Raw genomic sequence first — 19,101 nt, forward strand, 5'->3', positions numbered from 1 at the left:
CCACAACCTTTTGGAAAATTGCATTCACTACCATTTTGGGGAAATCAGGAATCTCCCTGAGAAAACTTTAAAACTCGCTGAAATATCTCCTTAGTGGTAGATATCCACTAGTATTCATGCAAGGCAATTAGTTTTCTCAGCTGTTAAACAGATATACCTAGATATCTCTTTGAACTGTTAGGGACAAAGATATGCCAATGCACTCTCTCTCTCTCTTACTCTCTTTCTCTCTCTATATATAGGGCCCCCTGGTGGTTCAGTGGGTTAAACCGCTGAGCTGCTGAACTTGCTGACTGATGGAAGCTGGGTAGATTTAGCTTAGAGAAGACTTGAGATGCCATCCTAGACATTAGAAAGAACTTCCTAGATGTAAGAGGTGTTCAGCAGTGAAATTAAAGGCTGCATTGCAAGGTGGTGGAATCTCCTTCTCTGGAGGCCTTTAAGCAGGAAGTGCGTTGGAGTGTTGTGTGGTTTTTGGGCTGTGTGGCCGTGTTCTAGCAGCATTTTCTCCTGATGTTTCGCCTGTATCTATGGCTGACATCTTCAGAGGATTTGACGGTGGTAAAGCAAGTGGTGTATATACCTGTGGAATGTCCAGGGTGGGAAAAGAGAACCAATTTGTATTAATCAAGTGTGAAGGGTGCAATTGGCAAGCTTGATTGACAAGTGTTTGAGTGGGATCCATCCATTAGCATGTGAGCAACTGAGAAGATTGCATAGTCCAGTGGTTTATTTACAGTATTTATATTCTGCCCTTCTCACGCCGAAGGGGAATCAGGGTGGATCACAGAACACATATATGGCAAACATTCAATGCTGTTTATAACAATAACAAGACAGACAACAGATAGAAGTATATGTAGGCTTTCCCATCTTTCGGCATGTTTGGAGGCTGTGCTCGGTTCCCTGCCAAAGAGGTTTCTTTGTTAGTAAACTTCCTCCTTTTTCTGATCCAAACATGGAGTCTAATACCTCCCCGCTTTAATGCGGTTCCTATTTCTCTACTCACATTTGTTTTTGAACTGCTAGGTAGGCAGAAGCTGGGCTAAAGTTCAGGAGCTCCCCCTGACCCGGGCTTTGAACTCTCAATCTCTCAAGATTTATTGCAGCTTGGTCTCTTGTTCTCTGACTATGACTGTCTTAATTAATTAATCAATCAATCATATCTGTTATTCTGTTGCATGCATAACTCCAGAGCAACTGGGAAAGTTGGGAATTCTAACTTGCCACCAGCTAGCCAGCTTTGTCTGGATATACTGTTATCCTTGAATAGTAACTTCCTCTCTGCAGCAACGTTTTCTCAAACCATCAGCATTTTCTGTAAACAAAGGCCCACTGCAGAAACAGACCAATATGGACATACAGGCATTGGGAACATCTCTGAAAATTCCCTTTTAAAACTATGTCTGCTCCATGCTAAAGTTCCCCACATGTGGGACCCCAATGTTTTGGCCTACTGAGGGAGACGTAGTTTTAAAAGGAATTTTCATGGATGCACCCAATGATCGAAAATCCTATGTGCCTGCTTTTTCAGAGGGTCTTTGTTTGCAAAAATGCTGACGTGTGGAGAAAGCGCTGCCAAGGTCCGCTGTTGGACAGAAAGTACTCCCTAATACTTCCCTAATTTCCCAGCTGTCTGAAGTATCAACCTAGAGATACTTTTCAACTAAGTGTTCATGCTCAGAGAACAATAAACTATAGTTGTGCCGTTGTTAAGGTCCCATGTGTGCCTTCATGCCTGTCAAAGTCATAAAGAGCCAATGAGCAACTGTATAGCCAGCTTAGACCAATGAAATGATTGATTTTTAAACACCAATAAGAATGTGTTTTCAATTTACTGTCAAAGTGATAAAAGATTTGCAACCCCATTTGAGGGTGCGACAAAACCTTTGACTGCCTTCCTGTATGCATGTTTGTCATTATTGCTAGTAAAGCCTTAGTTAGAATCCGACTTATGGCTTCCTCCTTGCGCTGCTACTTGGGCCTTTGAGGGGTCTCCTAAGCTTGTGTATTTGGAGTGCTGGTGAGCCTGTGCCCCTACATTGGTGCCCCTTCACTACAACTCCCAGAAATCCAAGCCAGTTTGCCCAGTTAGGATTTCTGGGAGTTGAAGGCCAAAACATCTGGGAACCCACAGGTTGAGAACCACTAGCAGAGTCAATTTATTTATTTACTTATTTATTTACAGTATTTATATTCTGCCCTTCTCACCCCGCAGGGGACTCAGGCCGGATTATAATGCACATATACATGGCAACCATTCAATGTCATTTAGATATACAACATATATAGACAGACACAGAGGCAATTTAACATTCCAGCATTCCAGAGGGTATGCTCGATTCCAGCCACAGGTAGAGCCTCCGCTTCACCATCCACTTGTGACACCGGGTCCTTTGATGGACTACTTCCTCATTCTTCCGCATGCTGATAGAAGGTTTTATGGCATCATAAATTAAATTAGCCTCCCTGCATAAAGCGGTATCTAAATTCCCTACTTGAGAAATGCAACTGTCTTTTGGGCTGCATAGGTTGACAGCAAGCTAGACTATGAATGGTTGGGAGCTTACTCTGACCTGGGCTGGCTTTGAACTCCTGACCTCTCTGTCAGTAGTGATTTAATGCAGCTGGCTACTAACTAGCTGTGCCACAACCTGGTCCTTTGGACTGCACAGGTTTTTTTTTTTGGTCGTGTCAGGAGCAACTTGAGAAACTGCAAGTCGCTTCTGGTGTGAGAGAATTGGCTGTCTGCAAGGACGTTGCCCAGGGGACGCCCGGATGATTGGATGTTTTTATCATCCTTGTGGGAGGCTTCTCTCATGTCCCCGCATGAGGAGCTGGAGCTGATAGAGGGAGCTCATCCGCCTCTCCCTGGATTCGAACCTGCGACCTGTCGGTCTTCAGTCCTGCTGGCACAGGGGTTTAACCCACTGCGCCACCGGGGGCTCCTGCATAGGTTGACAGCAAGGTAGACTATTAATGGTCGGAAGCTTACTTCGACATGGGCTGGCTTTGAACTCATGACCAAGAGTTTAGTAGTGATTTAATGCAGCTGGCTACTGTGCCACTGTGCTGGGGAAAATGGAAGGCAAAAGGACCAAGGGCAAGATGGATGGATGGCATCCTTGGAGTGACTGGACTGACCTTGAAGGAGCTGGGGGTGGTGATGGCCAACAGGGAGCTCTGGCGTGGGCTGGTCCATGAGGTCACGAAGAGTCGGAGACGACTGAACGAATGAACAACAACAACACTGTGCCACAGCCTGGTTCTTTCGGGCTGCAAGCTAGACTATTAATGGTCGGAAGCTTACTTTGACCCCGGCTGGCTTTGAACTCATGACCTCTTGGTCAGTAGTGATTTAATGCAGCTGGCTACTAACTAGCTGCGCCAAAGCCCGGTCCTTTGAGCAGCAAGCTAGACTATTAATGGTCGGGTGCTTACTCCAACTTGGGCTAGCTTTGAACTCATGACTTCTCAGTCAGTCGTGATTTAATGCAGCTGGCTACTAACTAGCTGCGCCACAGCCCGGTCCTTTGTGCTGCATAGGTTGACAGCAAGCTAGACTATTAATGGTCGAAAGCTCACTCCGACCTGGGCTGGCTTTGAACTCATGACCTCTCAATCAGTAGTGGTTTAATACAGCTGGCTACTAACTAGCTGCGCCACAGCCCGGTCCTTTGGGCTGCATAGGTTGACAGTAAGCTAGACTATTAATGGTCAGAAGCTTACTCCGACTCGGGCTGGCTTTGAACTCATGACCTCTCGGTCAGTAGTGATTTAATGCAGCTGGCTACTAACTAGCTATGCCACAGCCTGGTCCTTTTGGCTGTACCGTTTGACAGCAAGCTAGACTATTAATGGTCAGAAGCTTACTCCGACCTGGGCTGAACTTATGACCTTTCGTTCAGTAGTGATTTAATGCAGCTGGCTACTAGCTAGCTGTGCCACAGCCCGGTCCTCTCTGGGGGCATCTTCCTAGCTTTGATAGTGTGTTCCTGCAAAGTAGTATGTGGTTGCAAGGGATGGCAGGGGGAAGAATTCTATGATTTGATGGCCATCAAAAATATTGCAATCGCAGTCTAGTTGCACAGTGCATCCAGGTTGCAGAATCTGGGTGTGTGCAGTCCAAAACAAACCGGCAAAACTCTTGCTTTGGAAGGGGCTGCCTCCCATTTCCCAGAACAACCCTACTGCTGCTTGCTTTGCCCCACTTCGGGGGTCTTTCTGGACTCCAAGGGCGGCACACAAAGGCGGGCATGGAAGCAGGGAGGGAGGGGGGTTTTGTTTTCCTCTCTCCCTTTGGCTCCACCCAATCCCACCACCCGGGTGTTTGTGTGCATGCTCTTGCGCGCGCCTACCCTGCAGTGACTTCCAAGCAGCGTGCTTGCAGCTTGCAGGCGGGTTGGGGGCTTTGCTTTCCAATCTTCCCAGGGGCGTGTGTGTCTGTGTATTTTTTTTCTTTTCTTTCTCCAGCAGAGAAAGAAAAGGGGGGATGGTGCTTTCCTTGTTGCTGCACCGCCTTGGAAGGTTTGCAAAGCGGGATCATGATTAATAAATGAACGGGATCCTCGGATCGGCCGGCACCTGTAAGGAGATAGGCGGACCGGTCTCTGGAGACGGGAGGAGGAGGAAGAGGAGGAGGAGGAAGAAGAGGAGGAGGCGCACAGGCAAAGCAGACAGGCTGGCATCGCCGCTGCGGATAGACCTGCCCTTTAACGCTGCACCAAAGGCGCGCGCGCATCGCTCGAGACCCGGGCTGCATGACCATTGCAAAGGTAGGCAAGGATGCAGGAGCAGCCACTGAGCAAAGAGAGAAGCAAAAGGGTTTCCAAGGGGGGAGAAAGAAATAAGGCATCAGACCACCTCTGCAATGGTAATAATTATGATTTACAGGTGGAATTATATTTATGCCAGACCTTTGCATGTGTGTATGCACACACACACACACACATTATATATATTTATATCTGTATAAATAAAAATGTAATATTTGTGGGATTAACATAACTCAAAAACCACTGGGCGAATTGACACCAAATTTGGACTCAAGACACCTATCAGGCCAAAGAGTGACCACCACAACTAAAAATACTGGAAAACACAGCAGGAGGGACTTAAAAAGCCAAAAAAATAAATAAAAATTAAAAATGCATTTTAATTGAATAATAATAATAATGTTCATTCGTTCAGTCGTTTCCGAATCTTTGTGACCTCATGGATCAGCCCACGCCAGAGCTCCCTGCATTAAATGCATTAAAATTAATAATAATATTCATATAATAATAAGAATAATAATTAGTAATCCAGCACTGCAAAGCTAGGCTACTGTTCCTGAGCATGCACAGAGGGTCATAGAAATATAATAATAATAACAACAACATAGAATAATAGACTAATAAAATAATAAATATATAATAATATAAATAATGTAATAATACAATAATAATAATAGAATCTATGTAAATAAAAATGTAATGATCGTTTGTGGGATTAACATAACTCAAAAACTACTGGGTAAATTGACACCAAATTTGGACACAAGACACCTAACAGGCCAACGAGTGACCATCACTCATAAAAACACTGAAAAACACAGTGGAAGAGGCTTAAAAAGCAAAAAAAAAAAAAAAAAAAAACCAACAACAAACCCAACAACATTTCAACACATGCGCAAAACCACATAAATACACAAATATATACACACACGTGTATGCATATACACACACACACAAACACACATATACACCAAATTTGGACACAATACACCTATCAGGCCAACGAGTGACCACCACACCTAAAAATACTGGAAAACACAGCAGGAGGGACTTAAAAAGCCAAAAAATTAAAAATGCATTAAAATTAATATAATAATAATAAGAAATCCAGTACTGCAAAGCTAGGCTACTGTTCATGAGCATGCGCAGAGGGTCATAGAAATATAATAATAGCAACATAGAATAATAGACTAATATAATAATAAATATATAATAATATAAATAATACAACTAGAAAATAATAATAATAATAATAATAATAATAATAATAATAGAATCTATGTAAATAAAAGTGTAGTGTTAGTTTGTTGGATTAACATAACTCAAAAACCACTGGGAGAATTGACATCAAATTTGGACACCTCTCAGGCTAATGAGTGACCATCACTCATAAAAACACTGAAAAACACAGTGAAAGAGACTTAAAAAGCAGAAAAACAACAACATTTCAACACATGCGCAAAACCACATATATACACAAACACACACATATACACAAATGTATACACACACATATATGCATATATACACAAACAAAACACATATACACAGACTGGGCCACAGCAGCGTGTGGCAGGGGATGTCTAGTTCGTATGTATATATCTCTCTCAATACACACATATATATTGGAAAGTCTTGCCCTGTTTTCAATCTGCCCTACACAGCCCTAGGGGATTGCACCCCAGCTCTCCATCATTCTGGGTCTGAGGGCGGGGCAAAGGCAATCCAAGGGAAAAATAATAATCTGTCCTTGTAGTTGCAGGCATTTGAACAGTTTTTGCATTGTCTTTTGAAACCACACCTATTTGGAGTCATGGGAGGATAAATCAGGGATGCTACTAGGACTCAGGACTAGTAGATCAATCAGGAAGTTGGGGAAATGTTTTATTTACATACTGTAAGGGGGAAAATACAAACATTTTTACTTATTATCATCATCATCTCATAATGCTATTATTTGGAGCAACTGGTGGCGCAGTGGGCTAAACCATTGAGCTGCTGAACTTGTTGACCGAAAAGGTTGCAGGTTCAAATCCGGGGAGCAGCGTAAGCTTCCATTGTCAGCCCCAACTTCTGCCAACCTAGCGGTTCAAAAACATGCAAATGGCAGTAGGTCAATAGGTACCACTCAGGCGGGGAAGGTAATGGCGCTCTATGCAGTCATGCCAGCTACATGACCTTGGAGATGTCTGTGGACAACGCTGGCTCTTCGGCTTAGAAATGGAGATGAGCACCACCTCCGGAGTCGGACACGACTGGGCTTAATGTCAGGGGAAACATTTACCTTTACCTATGCTATTATTTATTTATTTATTTGCGATATTTGTATACTGCCCTTCTCAACCCCGAAGGAGACTCAGGGCGGTTCGCAGTGTTGGCAACAATTGAGTGCCATTGATAAAAACAAGATAAAACATTAAGATTGACCCTCTCCTAATAAAACAGTAAATGTTAATAAACACATCACATAAAATAACATCACCTATCACACAGAGACATACAACAGGGCTTTGATGTCAGTGACACACTTTTTAATACCGCGACCCAGTAATTTAGCTTTTGCTAGCAAATCAAAAGTTCAACCAACTCCATATCAGATACTGGGCATTCTTAAATTGTAATAATGATATGTATGGGGGCACAACATACCTCTCCATATGTATCATTATGTATAAGGGTATGTTGTGCCCCATACGTATCTCATGGAAACCTTTTAATAGATTTTTGCATTTAATGTATTGAATGTTTGCTGTATATGTATTCTGTAATCCGCTCTTGAGTCTCCTCAGGGAGATAGAGCATAATATTTATTATTGTTGTTGTTATTGGTTTTTAAATGCTTGTGTGTTACTGTCAATTGTTGATTGTTTATTTTTTTAATTTGTATTTTTTTGTTTATGTGATTTATATTAATGGTATTGTATTAATTGTTTTGTTATTGCTTTGTTTATTGATGTACTGTGGGCTTGGTCTCATGTAAGCCGCACAGAGTCCCTTGGGGAGATGGTAGCGGGGTATAAATAAAGTATTATTATTATTATTATTATTATTATTATTATTTAAAAAATACAATGTATTGTTTATTTCACTAAGGGCTCTTCCACACAGCCATATAATTCAGAAGGTCAAGGATGATAATCCACAATATCTGCTTTGAACTGGACTATGAATATGATTATGACCATGACTGGATTGACGATTTGGCGTAGGAAACTGTAATGATGTAATGATGATATTTTATTGTACTGAGTTGTACTATTTTAATATGTAATGAGTTGTATTTGCTGTTTTATCTGTTTTATCTGATTGTATTTGATATGTATTGTAAACCGACCTGAGTCCCTCGTCGAGGTTGAGAAGGCCGGTATAGAAATCCTCTAAATAAATAAATAAATAAATAAATTATTTTAGTCCATACTGCCATATAATCCAGTTCAATGTGGATTTTATACAGCTCTGTGGAAGTGGCCATAGACTCAGAAGTTACCCACAAGTTCCTCTGGCACACTTAAACACTGCAGCTCACACACTAATGTGTCCCGACACACAGTTTGGAAAAGCTATGTGCTAGAACGGTGGTTCCCAACCATTTTTTGACCAGGGACCACTTGATCAGGGTTCACTTTGACCAGCGACCACTTGACCAGAGACTGCTTTGACCAGGGAGCACTCCAACATTTGCACCAAAAGGGTTACGAATTAGTTTTTGGTCAACTTTGGATTCAGTTTGGTTATTTGGTGTGCTGAATCAGAAAATTGCATTGGATAGACCACATCAGCTCTAGTTTCCGATGCAGAACATGTGCCATCCAGTAGTCGTCATCTGCTTGCCCACAAAAAAACATATTTAATAATCTAGAGTTGATGTGAGAGTAGTAATTTTCGTGGGGAGTCAACCTCTCCCCTCCTGACATCCCAGTTGCCTCGGCACTATAAGAGGGTTTTGCGAGAGCAGTTGCTCTCGTTGCCACGTGGTTTTGAGTCAACGGTGTAGTAATGGTGAGGCCGCGGATCATATTGCGGACCACTGGTGGCCCTTGCACCACAGATTGGGAATCACTATGTTAGAGGAACTGATCCAGACCCTGCATTATTCTAGACACCAGAAATAGGAAGACATAGCAATTTTTTGGATAGATAACACAAACATTATCCAAAATGTTTGGTCCAGACGTGTTTTGGATTTCAGGTTGGTTTTTTTTCTTCATATTTTGAAATACTTACAGTATATTTGCACATACATACATAATGTGATGTCTTGCGGATGAAGTTCATGCCAATCTCATACTGTCAAGAGTTCACTAGCAGTACAGGTTGAATATCCCTTACCTGAAATGTTTCAGACCAGGAATGTTTTGGATTTTGGAATACCTATATTTGCGGTGGCATAGCAGGTTAAACCGCTAAGCTGCAGAACTTGCTTACTGGAAGGTCAACGGTTTGAAACTGCAGGACAGAGTGAGCTCTCATTGTTAGCCCTAGCTTCTGCCAACCTAACAGTTTGAAAACATGCAAATGTGAGTAGATCAATAGGCATCACTTCAGTGGGAAGGTAACAGCGCTGCATGAACTCATGCTGGCCACATGACCTTGGAGTTGTCTATGGACAACGCCGGCTCTTCAGCTTAGAAATGGAGATGAGCACCACCCCCCAGAGTTGCACACAACTGGACTTAATGTCAGGGAAAACCTTTACGTTTACATATTGTTATCATTACATATACTTTATATTTGCATAAACATACACAGTAAGGTATATTGGCAGTTAGACCCAACTCAGTATTAAGAATTCATTTATGTCTTATATCCTGAAAGTAAATTGTATGCAATATTTTTAATAATTTTCTGCATGAAACAAAGTTTCTGTCCCTTGAACCATCCGTAAGCAAAGGTGTTTCTATTTCAGCCATGTGGACATTGTAGGATTTTGGAGTATTTTAATGTTTTAAAATAAGCAATGTTCCACCAGTAATATTCTTCATGGTTGAAGGCTGCTGTAGATTGATTCTGAGGAACTGGAAAAAGGGTTAATTACAGGTCGAGACTCAGGCAAATGTAAAATTGCTAGTGGATGAATCGGGAAATCTAGACTTCAGGTTTTTGGCAGTGGAGAAACTGGATGGGCCTGTTGGATATGGCAATTTGCAGGGGTTTGAGATCTATGAATAGGCACTGACCTGACCACAGGTGGGAAGAAAGAATTCCCCATAGAACCTTTACCAATGGAAGATAGTTTGGTCTGCTTCTCTCTCAGGTAGACAGTAAGCCAGATATTACTAAGATAGGTGTCTGCAGTAGTTAATAAAATACCTTGCAGACCAGTAATTTTAAAATGTCTTACCTGGCTTGGCATACACAGTTGAAGCATAGAACGTAGCTCAGTGCATTATACACCACCTCTCCTATCACAAATTACCTTTTAAAAATTATTTCTACCCCATGCAGTGTGCCATAACTGTGCTCCATGCAGTCATGCCGGCCACATGACCTTGGAGGTGTCTACGGACAAAGCCGGCTCTTCGGCTTAGAAATGGAGATGAGCACAAACCCCCAGAGTTGGACACGACTGGACTTAATGTGAGGGGAAAACCTTTACCTTTCACTACCCCATGTAGAAATAAAATACATATACCATATATATCCGAGTATAAACCGACCCGAATGTAAGCCAAGGCGCCTAATTTTACCACAAAAAACTCGGACAGTGTATTGTCTTGAGTATAAGCCAAAGGTGGGAAATGTAGCAGCTACTGGTAAATTTCAGAATAAAAATAGATGATAATAATAATAATAATAATAATAATAATAATAATAATACTTTATTTATACCCCGCTCCGTCTCCCTCAAGGGGACTTGGTGCGGCTTACATGAGGCCATGCCCATCAGTACATTACACAAATAATATAATATGAAAACATAATAAAACCAAGAAATAAAATACATAAATGTAAAACAATATAATAGCAACACAACAATATAAAATCAGATACCAATAAAATTACATTAATTACTTACATTAATTAATTAATTAATTACATTAAGACATCAGTAAGTTAAATGTTTTTGAATATTTACATAAAACTATAATTTAAGATAAGACTGTCCAACTCTGATTGAATCATTATTCTAACCTTCTTCAATGTAAATGTGCTTATGTATCCTTCCAATAATAATAGAGTAAAATAATAAGTGTAATAATAAGAATAAAATAATGGAAATGTAGTAATCACAGTAATAATATAGTAAAATAACAAATGTAATAATAATAAAATAGAGTCAAATGATAAATGTAATAATATTAATAGAGTAAAATAATAAATGTAATAAAATAATAATAGAGTAAAATAATGTAAATGTAATAATAATAATAATAAATGTAATAATAATAAATGCAGTAAAATAATACATATAATAATAAAATAAAGTAAAATTATACATGTAATAATAATAGAGTAAAATAATAATTGTAACAAAAATAATAATAGAGTAAAATAATGTAAATGTAGTAATCACAGTAATAATAGAGTAAAATAACAAGTATAATAATAAATAGAGTAAAATGATAAATGTAATAATAATAGAGTAAAATAATAAAAATATAATAAAAACAATAAAGTAATAAATGTAATAATAAGAAATATAGTAAAATAATACGTGTAATAATAAAATAGAGTAAATGATAAATGTAATAGTAGAGTAAAATAATAAATTTAATAAAAATAATAATAGAGTAAAGTAATGTAAATGTAATAAAAATAATAATAAAGTAATAAATGTAATAATAATAAATAGAGTAAAATAATACATGTAACAATAAAATAGAGTAAAATGATAAATGTAATAGTAGAGTAAAATAATAAATGTAATAATAATATAATAATAATAACAGAGTAAAATAATAAATAACTTTGACTTGAGTATAAGGTGAAGGGGGCTTTTTCAGTGTAAAAAAGGGGCTTATACTTGAGAATATATTGTATTAGACTTTCCTTTTGGTTTCCCAAAAATGGGGGCCTTTTTAGATCTCCTGACTGTCCATTTAGAAAATTATCTCAAATGTTATAAACACAACCAACATAAAAACCTAAAACTGAATTGTTTTTGCTACTTATCCCTTAGGACTTCATACTCAAGTTTGTATGTATACCGCATAATCTTCATAGCACAGATTCATTTTAAATACAATAACATCAAATATGAAAAGTTGTGTCAACAAAGTTTTACGTCAGCTAGATGTAATTTCTTAAAATGGACTTCTCGTTCTCACAATTGATTTAGTTCTCTAGTGTGCTTCTACACACAATCTTTTTACATATTTGTAATTCTTCCTTCCCCAAATGCCAGTTGACCACTCCCTTGGACGTGGAAACAGGGTGCTAAATAATGTCGAAAGGGTTTTTTATGGGTGCAGTGGGGAATTCCAGTCTCTTAGGGAGTAAGGGGCAGAAAAGTTCCGGATTTGTCCTGCCTGTGTGGCATGTCTTTGCCCTCCTGAACCGCGGACTTGTTCCAAGCACAGATAAAGTTGTTGACTGAGGCAGTGGGACAGATTTATTGCTCTGACTTTGCCCTGGAGAGACCGAGGAGAAGGTAGAAAAGGAAGATTGCTCTGTGTTTTGGCCTCGGGTTCAGAATGGCTTGACTGGCTGGTGCAAAAGGAAAAGGATTTGTATGGTGCAATGACAAATGGAACGGCTTTGGATTATGGTTTTGGATTATGTGGTTTTAATATTGAGTTTAGATGTTTTTAATTTTTTGGTTTTATTATATACTAGCTTGGGTATACGGCATTGCCTGGGTTATTAGAAGTCATTTTTTTATTTTACAAAATGCATAAGGTTGTGGATGAACTACAACTCACATCATGCCAGGTTTACCCCCTGAAACTCCATCAGTACTTAAAGTTTGTCATGTTGGGCTCTAGATACATCATCGGTGGGGCTCACTGTACTCTTGGCTGCAGGATGAATTACAACCCTCACCATGGTGGGTCAGTCCCGTCAAATCCCTCCAATATGTTCAGTTGGTCATGGGGCTTATGTGTGTGCCAAGTTAGGTCCAGCTCCATCATCGATGGGGTGCAGAGTGCTCTTTGATTGCAGGTGAACTTTAAATCCCAGTACCTACAACTAACAAATGTCAAAAACAATTTTCCCCAAAACCCATCAGTATTCAAATTTTGGCATATTGGGTATGCGTGCCAAATTTGGTGCAGATCCATCATTGTTTGCGTCCACAGTGCTCTCTGAATGTAGGTGAACTATAATTCCTATAAATCAAAGTGAATTTTCCCCAAAACCCTCCTGTATTTTTTTTGTCACGGTGGTTCTGTGTGCCAAGTGAGGTCCAGGGCCATTGTTGGTGGGGTTAAGAGTGCTCTTTGATTGCAGGTGAACTATAAATCCCAGTACCTACAGCAGCTATAAATCGAGGTTAATTCCATCCAAATCTCTCCAGTATTTTTCTTAGGTCATGGGGATTCTGTGTGCCAAATGTGGTCCAGGCCCAATGTTGGTGGGGGTAACGGTGCTCTGACTTGATGCAGGGTGAACTACAACTTCCATCATGTGGAATCAATCCCTCAAACTCCACCAGTATGTTTAGTTGCTGTTTAGTTCTGCTCTGTTTGTTAGGCAGACAGAGTTGAAAAGAGGAGGAAAGGGTTAAGGGAGAGGCAGTGGGAGGGATCATGCAAATTCCAAACCAACGGAGAGAGTAAGAAACACTGAGATGTCTGTGGTGGAGGAAACACATAAAATCTAGGTTGAAATTGTCCCCAAGTGAAAGCATTCCTTGGGTGGTGGGCAGTATGGTTTTGGGGAGGACATTGGCAGGGGCTGGTCTACATGTTCATGGTGCTCGCTATAACCTGAAATGACATTGGAGGGAGGGCTTTTGGTGGCTTCTCAGCAGTTTGTGGAAGTGGGAACCTGTCTGTGGAAGTGGGCACCCTGCTGCGCACACACACACACACACAATTTTTCACTTTTATTATGGACTAGCCGTACTCTGCCACGTGTTGCTGTGGCCCAGTCTGTGTATATGTGTTTTTTGTGTCTATATATTTGTGTACACATGTATATATGTGTGTTTGTGGAAATATGTGGTTTTGCATGTGTGTTGTAATGTTTTTCTTTGGGGTTTTTTTTGGCTTTTAAAGTATCTTCTGCTGTGTTTTTTTAGTGTTTTATGAGTGATGGTCACTCATTGGCCTGATAAGTGTATTGTCTCCAAATTTGGTGTCAATTTGTCCAGTGGTTTTTGAGTTATGTTAATCCCACTAACTAATGTTACATTTTTATTTATATAGAAGACTAGCCATCCCCTGCCATGCATTGCTGTAGCCCAGTTTGTGTATATGTGTTTCGTATATGTATATATGTGTGTGTATATATTTGTGTATATGTATATTTATGTGGTTATGCGCTTGCGTTGTAATGTATTTTTATTTTTTGGCTTTTAAAGTCCCTTCTGCTGTGTTTTTCAGTGTTTTTATGAGTGATGGTCACTCGTTGGCCTGATAGGTGTATTGTGTACAAATTTGGTGTCAATTCATCCAGTGGCTTTTGAGTTATGTTAATCCCACAAACGAACATTACATTTTTATTTATATAGATAAACTAGCTGTCCCCTGCAACACGTTACTGTGGCCCAGTTTGTGTATATGTGTTTTGTGTGTGTATATATTTGTGTACATGTGTATATATGTGTTTTTATGTATATATGTGGTTTTGCACATGTTTTTTTGTTTTTTGCTTTTAAAGTCTTTTCTGCTGTGTTTTTCAGTGTTTTATGAGTGATGGTCACTCATTGGCCTGATAGGTGATGGTCACTCGTTGGCCTATTGTGTCCACATTTGGTGTCAATTCGCCCAGTGGTTTTTGGGTTATGTTAATCCCACAAACGAACATTACATTTTTATTTATATTTTTATTTATATAGGTGTAGATATGAATGTTTATTTTATTTTTCTGCTTTTTTGTGTGGCATCGAATCGCTGCCTGTAGTAAGCTGTTCTGATTCCCCTTCGGGGTGAGAAGGGTGAAGTATAAATACAGTAAATAAACAAATTTTAAAAATGTTTTGTTTCTTTTTCTCAGGCGACTTTGGCCGGGACAGAGGCCTATGTAGAAATGTTCCATGGCAGGTTACATTTACCATTGTATTTTGAGCAGGGCTTGGGTGATTGCCTGGAGAGGTTGCCTAGTGTTAGCTGAGCTGGCTACTAATTGCTGGGTGCTAATTACTAGGTGGAGTTCTCCGCAACGGAGTCTGTTTTAATACCTTTCAGCTTCTGGAGTATCGTGTGGATTTTTGTTTTGTTTTGTTGTTCACTGGTCAAGCCAGACACTTTATTCTAAATGGGGATCCCAGTTTTTCTCTAGGATCAAATTATCAGGCAATTAATTAAGGGGGATCATTGAGTCATTCTTCAGAGAGTTAACATGTGTTCACCGGGGGAAGAAACGTAACATGAAACATGGGTAGATATCTGTGACACTTCATAGCAGTTGGGATCAAAGTAGCCCTATTCTTGTGTTCACATTTTTGTGTTCAGTAAATGTGTCTTTATTAGAGCAGCTGGCTCTACACATTTGCGGATTTGACTTTTGCAAATTTGATTATTCACACATTTGATTATAATGTCCTCTTTAGGAATCTAGTTCCTCCAGTGCAATGTTATGGTCAGGTTCCAGCAGATGTTGAGCTTAGAAATTCCTAGAGAGGTGTTCTGGGGGTAAAATATAGTAATTACTTAATTCACTTTTTCTGTACCAGAGTGGTCCTGTACACCTAAGCCAGTGGTTCTCAATCTTTCTAATGCTATGACCCCTTAATATAGTCCTTATGTTGTGTTGACCTCCAACCATGATTTTTTTCCCGTTGCTACTTCATAACTGTAATTTTGTTGGTGTTATGAATTGCAATGTAAATATATAATATGCAGGATGTATTTTCATTCAGTGGTCCAAATATGGCACAAATACCCTATATGCCCAAATTTGAATAATGGTGGGGTTGGAGGGGTTGATTTTGTCATTTGAATGTTGTAGTTGCTGGGATTTATAGTTCATCTATAATCTATGAGCATTCTGAACTCCACCAACGATGGAATTGAACCAAACTTGGTACAGAGAACTCCCATGACCAACAGAAAATACTGGAAGGGTTTGGTGGGCATTGACCTTGCGTTTTGGAGTTATAGTTCACCTACTTCCAGAGAGCTCTGTGGACTCAAACAATGATGTATCTGGACCAAACTTGGAATGAACTTGGCACATTTTGCCTTCATCTATGGCAGGTATCAGATACCAGCAAAACATCAGGAGAGAATGCTTCTAGAACATGGCCATACAGCCCAAAAAATCTACAACAACCCAGTGCTTCCAGCCATGAAAGCCTTCGACAATGTATTTATTGCCTGTCTCTCCTTGCAGCTCGAGGTGGGGTACAACAGGGTTAAAACAGAGAGATAAAACAAAACATTATTAAAATACATATAACAAAATACAGTAGTTCTAGCTACTGTTTTACAGCCCACCAAGCAGTTGTATTTGGATCTGTATCTGATTAGACATTGCATAGAAGTAAACTGTGATTTGAATGAGTAGGACAGTGTCCATATTTGTGAGAATTGCTAAGGCCAGTGGTTCCCAAACGTTGGTCCTTCCGGAAGCCCTAGCCAACTTGGCCAACTCTAAGGAATTCTTGGAGTTAAAGTACTATGAGGCACCAAAAAAAAAAATGATCCTTATCCTAGCAGATAGATAGATATATAGATCTGTTTATTGATTAGTCCACTGAACATAGCAACAATAAAAGACAAAAATACACAAACAAATAGAGACTCGTCCTAGCAATAACCAGGAAGGAGTAGGGCATAGTGTGGCTAGCTACCATCAGGTATGGTCACATAAATATGTAGCTCTATTTATCACCCAAATTAATAATAATATAAGCAAAACTCCACAGCAAAAATGTTATTTTAAGAATATAGATGTCGTAAGTGGGAATGAAAAGGATATCAGAACATCTTCAGGGAAATTATCAAGATTTTTTTTTCCATTTGAAAGATCATAGACAAGTTGGCAGCACCCACAACAATGAGAAGCCAGTAAGTATGAAGTGGGACACAGCAACCATAAGAGAATGAGCGCAGCTAAAAATAGGCCTTCTCCGGTAAAAGCTAATACAGACCTAATGTCAAACCATCTATCACTGGAGACATGCGTGACCAGGAAAAATGAAATTAAACTTGCAGTGATGGGGGAAATCTTCCCCATGCCCAGAGATATCTCAACACTGTCAGCCAAAATAGACCACATTGCAGATTCCACTAATATTGCCCTTCAACATATTAAGTCGAATATCATAGTGTTAATTTATTTTCAGTTTTTATTTCCATTACTGTTCTTTTTAGAGCAGTGTCCAATCTGTTTTTTCCTTTGTGGTTAAGCAAATGTAGTTTTGTTAGAAATAAAAATGAAAGAAAAACATGTCAGTAGGATCAGTAAGGCAAAACTGTGGCTGCGTTCTTTTTTAATCCACAGAGGACCCCAGATAGTATAAAACTTCCATCGTCTCTTGAGGTTAATATGAAGTTAATGAAAGGTAAAATGATACTTTGATAAGTTGTGTTTTTTTTCTACTTGGTTCTCCAAAAAACTTTCAGGTATGTGATATTCAAGACTGATTTGCTGCAGCTGCTCTGTTAAATACTATTCTCGATGTTTTGTGTTTGTATCAGTGATGCTCTATTGGTGTTGAATAAAGCCTTCCTTCACTGGTGCACAACCTTGATCTTAATATAGATATACATCAATACATCAATCTGTCTCTTGTTCTGAGCCAACTTATCAAAAGCAATGCCCAGGTTATCATCTGAGGTACCATCTACATCCACTTTCTGACTTGGGTTATATGGAACCGTTGACTCATATAATCAAGTTCAAATCAGATAATCTGGATTCAGAAACTGGGTTATATGGCAGTGTAGATCCAGCCGTAGCTGATTTATTTCTGAACCAACCCAATGTGTCTACATCTGTCGGGGGTGCTTTGAATGCGATTATCCTGCTTCTTGGTAGGGGGTTGGACTGGATGGCCCATGGAGGTCTCTTTCAACCCTATGATTCTATTCTACTATGACTACCAGCAGATCCAGAGCTTGGAACGTAAAAAAATACATATTTTGTACTGCATCTTTTAGCTCAGTGGTTCTCAACCTTGTATTTGACCAGGGACCACTTGACCAGGGACCACTCTCCAACATTAGTACCGAAAGGGTTACGAATCAATTTTTGGTCAACTTTAGATTCAGTTTGGTTATTTGGGGTGCTGATTCAGAAAATTACATTGGATAGACAACATCAGCTCTAGTTTCTTGATACAGAACATATGCCATCCAGTAGTCACCATCTGCTCGCCCATAGAAAACCATATAATCTAGAGCTGATGTGGTAGTGGTAATCTTTTGTGGTAGTTAGCCTCTTCCTTCCTAACATCCCCGTTGCCTCGGCACTATAAGAGGGTTTCACGAGACCAGTCGCTCTCATTTCTGCGTGGTTTCGAGGCAGTGATACAGTAATGGTGAGGCCATGGACCATATTTTCGTTCATGCGGACCAGTTGTGGTCCACGGACTACAGGTTGGGAACCACTGCTCTAGCTGATCAAGAAATTCTGGGAGATTTCATATATAAAAAGGAATTTTCCCAGGCATTGCAGATTTCTGGGATTTCAAGCAGGGATACTTTGAGATAGTAAGAATGAGAAGCGTTTTCTGTGGATTCAGTTCTGAGTCATGCCTCTTCCCAGAGTCTGTCACATTACTTCTTAATTGCACATAAACTAAAAATTATAGTTGCCATAGTAAAGTTAAAGGTTTTCCTTTGACTTAAGTCTAGTCGTGTCCGACTCTGGGGGTTGGTGCTCATCTCCATTTCTAAGCCGAAGAGTCAACATTGTCTGTAGACACCTCCTAGGTCATGTGGCCAGCATGACTGCTTGGAAGCACCATTACATTCCTACAGAAGTGCTACCTATTGATCTACTCACATTCTCATGTTTTGGAACTGCTAGCCAACTTATCAAAAGCTGGGGTTAACCATGGGAGCTCACCCCGCTCCCCAGATTTGAACCACTGACCTTTCGGTCAGCAAGTTAAGAAGCTCAACGGTTTAAACCGCTGTGCCACCAAGGGTGCCATAGGTGCCATAAAGTAAAGGTAAAGGTTGCCCCCTGACATTAAGTCCAGTCATGTCCAACTCTGGGGTGTGGTGCTCAACTCCATTTCTAAGTCGAAGACCTGGCGTTGTCTGTAGAC

At 39.8% G+C, this 19,101-nt stretch overlaps 1 protein-coding gene across 1 annotated transcript in view; it reads left to right on the plus strand.

The window, feature by feature from the left end:
* The first annotated feature begins 4,261 nt into the window (after nucleotides 1–4,261).
* CORO2A (coronin 2A) overlaps nucleotides 4,262–19,101 on the plus strand; it is an 85,401-nt gene continuing 70,561 nt past the window's right edge. Inside the window, exon 1 of the mRNA XM_060763780.2 lies at nucleotides 4,262–4,775. Coding sequence (XP_060619763.2) covers nucleotides 4,761–4,775 — 15 coding nt within the window. The 5' untranslated portion in view covers nucleotides 4,262–4,760. The remainder of the gene's footprint in view (nucleotides 4,776–19,101) is intronic.

Source organism: Anolis sagrei, chromosome 2 (assembly GCF_037176765.1).
Source record: "Anolis sagrei isolate rAnoSag1 chromosome 2, rAnoSag1.mat, whole genome shotgun sequence".
Classification (NCBI taxonomy): Eukaryota; Metazoa; Chordata; class Lepidosauria; order Squamata; family Dactyloidae; genus Anolis; species Anolis sagrei.